Source organism: Salmo trutta, chromosome 21 (assembly GCF_901001165.1).
Source record: "Salmo trutta chromosome 21, fSalTru1.1, whole genome shotgun sequence".
In the NCBI taxonomy this organism is placed as follows: Eukaryota; Metazoa; Chordata; class Actinopteri; order Salmoniformes; family Salmonidae; genus Salmo; species Salmo trutta.
The window spans coordinates 24418842-24424841 of NC_042977.1; the positions used below are offsets into that span (position 1 = coordinate 24418842).

At 41.0% G+C, this 6000-nt stretch overlaps 1 protein-coding gene across 1 annotated transcript in view; it reads left to right on the top strand.

Moving 5' to 3' along the window:
* The window catches only part of LOC115157009 (beta-1,4-galactosyltransferase 2-like), a 131200-nt gene extending 125563 nt beyond the window's left edge, over nucleotides 1-5637 (top strand). Inside the window, exon 7 of the mRNA XM_029704844.1 lies at nucleotides 2015-5637. Coding sequence (XP_029560704.1) covers nucleotides 2015-2165 — 151 coding nt within the window. The 3' untranslated portion in view covers nucleotides 2166-5637. The remainder of the gene's footprint in view (nucleotides 1-2014) is intronic.
* Nucleotides 5638-6000: the final 363 nt, after the last annotated feature.

Genomic DNA, 6000 nt, shown 5'->3' on the forward strand with positions numbered 1-6000 from the left:
AAAGATATAAAAAAGCTCCAAATCTCTCAAAACAGGGCTGCCAGATTAGCTCTTCATTGCTCTATCCATATGAATATTATCCAAGTGCATCAGAATCTCTCATGGCTTCACCTTAAAAAGAAATTACTATCCAGTTTTCTGATTTTCTTTTGGAATGTTATATTTTAAAAAAAACACAGTATTTTTAAGGCCAGTTAGTACATACTAGCAACACGCATAACCACCAAACCAGACAGGCAAATTCGGGGCAGCTAAGACAACCCAAGCCAAAGACAAATCGCCTTAATCTACAGTTTTATATAGAGCCATAGCTGAACGGAACTCTTTATCAATCCATATTTCTCAGGCAAAAAGTAAATACACCTTCAAGAAAAGAATTAAAAAAACATCTAATGTGATAGACCATATGACTGGACAGGAAATAGAAAGCATCAACTGAATGTTAAATGTGTTTCCTGTCAGGTATTTTAATTGTCTGTATTGTCTACTTGTTGAATGTTTGTGAAGTCTTGATTGTGGTTGTTTGTAATGTCTTGTTAATTGGTGTTGGACCCCAGGAAGATTAGCTAGCGTTACGGCGTTAGCTAATGGGGATCCTAATAAAAAATATAAATATATATATTTTTTAAATCACTGTCTCTAAAAATTGTTTTATTTCCTGAAAAAAACTCATTATTCTATCCTTGCACTCTGATTATTATGTTGTACCTGTCCTCGCATGATAAAGCATTATGACCTCCAAAATTACTCTTAGCTCAACAAATTAGCCTTGTTTACCATAATTATGCAGATTCTGCTAGAAAACCAATCTTACCCTCCACACATTCCAGGGCATCCGTCAGTGTATCCAGGAGAGAGTGGTTCTAATCTCCTACTGCGGCCAGTGTTTACTGTTTACCAACATGGATGTTTTTGTTGATTCATGTTGACTACCTCTATAGCTCTGTTACTGCCCCCACCCTGCTCTGTTTGGTCAGTAGGAAGTAGGAGATGTGGTTTAGACATGGTAATGAGACATTAGGCTTGCCAAAAGAAGAAAGCCTACCATTCATCACAAGTCCAAAAGATTAGTTAGCACGCCTTGCACCGGGGCTCATGCATATTAAATCAGTGGATTCAAGGCTTCCTCCTTCCACAGAGTAGCGTCATCATCAAATATCCAATCAGAAATCATCTCATGTTAAGTGGTGGTTTTATGGCTTTTTTGCCTGCTGCCTTGCCTAAATAAGTAGGCACCAAAACATGAATTAGGGAAGCTTTTAGTGTGACTCCTTACTCTGAGAGATGCCGTTTTCCACTATTACAGTCCATATTTAAGTAATATGTGAGAATATCTCAGATCTCTCCAACACAGGCCTCGTTGTGAGATCATTGAGAGACTGATTAAGTACAGTAGTAGAGCACAGTCAGGCTTTTTAATCTTCTCTCCTCTTTATAGATACATCTCTCCCCCCTCTCTCTCTGTCACTCTTTCCCCTGTCATTTAAAGGGCTCATAGCCTAAAAGTAATTTAGCTTTAATTTAGATTCCTGACTAGATCTGTGTCTATAGAAATCTCTGTTTAGCTGCTGCTGCAGGGTTCTTCTTGGGTTGACTTGGATTGTGTCGAAGTGGGTTAATGTCAAAGCACATAAAAATACATCTTGTTTGAGCCATTCACATTTCTTTGAAGATTGGATATGCGCTGCACACAGCTACTGAGGCAGTTTCTCCATGGTTCTTCTCAAACAGTAAAAAGACATCTGAGAAAACCATTGGGCATTGTAGCCTTGGCATTGGACAATGGATGACTGTTACAGCTGGATGACTCCTGTATGTGTCCTCTGAGTTCCAATACATGCCCATATCACCACCTATTGTCCAATATGGGAATAACAAGAAACATGCAAAACCAACCTTTACAGTATGTTAGCCATGATGAAAAAGTAAAACATAAAATAACATTTCAGTGCTTGCTACAATGATAACATTTCCCTGTAATAATAATAATGAGTTTTTTCTTCATCTTCTCCAGATTCAATAAGATCCAGAACACCAAGAACACTATGAAGAGAGACGGGATCAGCACGTTAACGTACCGCGTGCTCCAGTTTAAGAAGTACCCTCTCTACACCAACATCTCTGTGGAGATCGGCAAGCCCCCGCCCCGGCCTTTCAGGGGATAGACAGATAGAGAGACCCGGCCTGGACATGGAGAGGGAGGGAGATGGGGCAGAGAACGATAATGCACAGTAGAGAGCCTCCATCTCTGCCTCCACCTCCCTCAGCCCGACGCAGACCCAGATACCCCCCACTGACCTGGGCTAGGAGCCCGCCCAGATCCCTCACAGCCCACTCTGAGTGGAGATACATACCTGTTGCAGTCCAACACTGCTCACAGCTCAATGGTTACGGCAGGCCTCCAACCTGGGACGCTGACCAGCTGACTCTGGGGGGACTAACTCTCAGGAATAGATGAAGAGGGGGGATGTATTAGATCAGATTCATTCTCCTGGCTGGAGCCACAGTGCTGTTCTGGAAATGTGCATACTGTACATGAAACACACAGCAATAGGGATGAGGATGTCCAGGGTTCAAGGGGAGTCATTTCGACATTGGATCGTTGACACGCTGAGGGTTGGGTTTGGGATTCAGAGTTATTGGAGCAGAACCAAGAAGAGCAGCCCTGATCTCTCTGTGAGAATCTATCTGTCAATCAGAACATACTATATTGGCGCAAAATGAATGTGTACTGTCTGTGCCTGCATCTAACGCAGGCTTTCTCCATTTCCCATGTCTCTGCCATTGACAAATGGTTCTGGAGCAGAGCGACATTGTGCACCAACTCCGGTCTCTCTTTGGTCTCTTTTTTTTGTGACAAAGAATTGTTACTATCTGTGGATGGAAACAAGTTTGAGAGACATACAGTGAATAAAGACCTCCTAGTAGTGGATGGGTATGACTATCTAAGGACCTGGTTTTGACCTGTTTGTGGAGAAGAGAGGTCCAGTAAATAGAACAGAAGATGAACTTCTGGCAGGGTTCTAACTGGTGATCATCAGACGTGTTCGGACGTGTTCTCACTCACAAAGGTTACAGTAGATAGTGATGGGAGTTTAAACCTTTGCTGTTTAACAATGGATACCGGCAGTTTTAGAAGAGGATCGTCTCTTGCTCAAAATACAAGACTCTTTACTACATTTTTTAGTTTTCGTTTCGAAATTAATAAAATGATAAGGCATTGATAACCTAGTGGTGGAAATTGTGAATGATGTTGATAAAGAGAGTCTAGTATGGTGAATATTTGCATTGTAGCATTCATTCCATCCATTCAAAGGCAGAAGCACACTGCACTGAGGTGATAAGGACACAACGGAAGTTAGTTATTTCCTCAGGGTGGATTCCCCGAGAATAAATGGAAAACTAGCCCACATACAGTAAGAACAAATCTAATATCGTATTACTATTAACACCTCCAGTGTATGAAAGCCTTTTAACGTCTTAAGTAAGTAAGCTTTCTCTTCTCTCACTCTCTTCTCCTTTTTTGTACTGCCTAAACACCAAACTGATGCCTTCAGAATTTTTATGAGGGGCAATGATAAGGAATGCTGCATTTTTGGATTTTTTTTAATGACATTCCTGTTGTGTGAAGTGACGGGGAAATCTTTTTGTATTATCAATGGTTTTCTTGGCCAGGCTTGAGGCAGTGAGTATCTAGAGATGCCCCAACCAACCAGTTTCCCCTCTGTTTATTTTTAAGAGTCTTTTAAAGATGGAGTGCATTTCCCTTTTTTCTCTCGACAACACCCTCCACTGCCTTTTATTCCTCTCTCTGGCAAGGCCATATCTCTCTCTTTGTGCCGTGTGTGTCTGTGAACACCACAATGTTTTTCTGTACTTGGCCATCTGATGAATACACAGACAGCTGTATCTGAAGCACACAGCTCCTCTATAGAAATATCAGCAGGATTTCAACAATCCTCTCTCTCTCTCTCATTCTGCTTTTTCATTTTTCAGTTCGTTACTACTGGTGTGAGTTGCTGTGCCCTTGGAAAAGAGAGCACCTCGCAAAGTGAATGCTCTACTCCCCATTCAACACCGGAGACTGATGTCCTTTTACACTACTCTATTTAAATGTAACTGTCAAATGGATGTACTGTGTATGCACTGCTCTCTGATGACTGTGGACCACAGGATTTAGAATTTCACATATTCCTGCCTATGGTCCCAGTATAGTATGATTCATCAGGCTGCCAAGCTTCTGCTTTTATGTTCAATGCTGAGGGAATAATTTTCCAAAAGGCTAAATATACTACTTGGAACTTTGGGAAGGAGCTTTTACATATAGCTAGCATCCTCATTACCTAAAATCTGTTTAACAGAACGAGCTCACTACTGATGCAGCACACAACCCCGAAAAAAACTTGGTACTGAAGTTGTATTCACTGGTTTCATTAAATTAAATCATTTGACTTTTTATCATAACTCCAGTCCAAGAAATGGTTGGATATTTGGTTTGCTATATGGTAGACCACAGGATGTGATTTCTGTACATATCAGACTTGTAGACTCACTCAACAGCTCGTAGCGATCATTACAGGTGCATGGACAGGCATTATAATGTCATTTGTGTTGTGAACAGAGGAAAACGTATAATAGAACTCAGTCTGTTCTGTTGACTTGATATCTATACGGAGATCATGAACCAAGTAGGCTATAACAGGAATAATACATCCTATTGGTTCTATTGTATCAATCTAATCATGAATCATATTGGTATATCCATGATATTATCTTGTTTGGCCTATAGGCTGTATTCTGCCCCACTACCCCACACATAGTGACTGTGGTATAACATTGTAGGTACTGTATAATATAGATTTGATATGATGCGTATTGAGAGGGGGACCTTTCAGCATAAGCTTAGAAACATCCTTCCCAGGACTGTTTCTCTCTTTCACAACTCGCCAGCTATGAATCAGTGATAAAGCACCACTCCTCGTCTGAGTCCCAAATGGCACCCCATTCCCCACATAGTGCACTATGGGGCCCCTATGGGCCTTGGTCAAAAGTAGTGCACTATGTAGGCAATAGGGTATCATTTTGGCTGCATCCCTCTGCTCCCACCCTCCCCGCAGTCAACTAGTATTATCTTCAGTTTGTCCTGCTAATTGTCAGTTTGTCAGTTTGTCCTGCTAATAATTGCTGGGAATCAGCTTGTTTCGTTGACCATGTTTTTGATGCAGCCTTGAGTAGGAAAAGCTGACAGGTGGAATGCTAATGTACTATCCACCCTTTGGAGTGTGTCTGAAGTTCTCTCTTCATCCATCTCCTGTTGGCAGACATTGCACAGCTTCCTCCTTCTTATATGTTTGAACCTAAAGCTCATTGAGCAATCTTTTCCCTAATTGTCAGAGCCGTCGTTTAAAGGAAGTGGTGGGTAACTGAAACAGGAACAAGATAGGATGAGGGCATTGGAGAACAACATCAACTACTGACTGCCTCAGGTCTTCAACCTGAGTGCATTTTTAAATATTTACTGTATCTATCTAGGTTTTGTACATTGAATGTTGAAAATGTTATATCTTATATAGAATGCATAATGTCATATCAAACCTACTTTTTCTATACAATCAATAAATCTGATGGTAAATGAGATACACTTATGTGATTGGTTTGTTTTTCCTTGCCATATTTCACATGCATGTTGTCATCTGCATCCCAAATTGCACCCTATTCCCTTTATAGTGCACTACTTTTGTCCAGTGCCCCTTTTGACCAGGACCCATAGGGCTTCAGGCAAAAGTAGTGCACTAAGTAGGGAACAGTAGTGCCATTGGGATGGATCTGTCCACGGTCCTGACAATGGGGGCTAATAATAGTTTTTTTCCTCCATTGTTTCCAGTTGCCATGGCATTCAAAGAAACTTCTTAAACATTTCTCATTCACTCTGTCTTTGGGGCGTAATAGAAAATAGAAAATGTGCTGAGACTGAAGAAAGAACTCCTTCTGCTTTTAAAG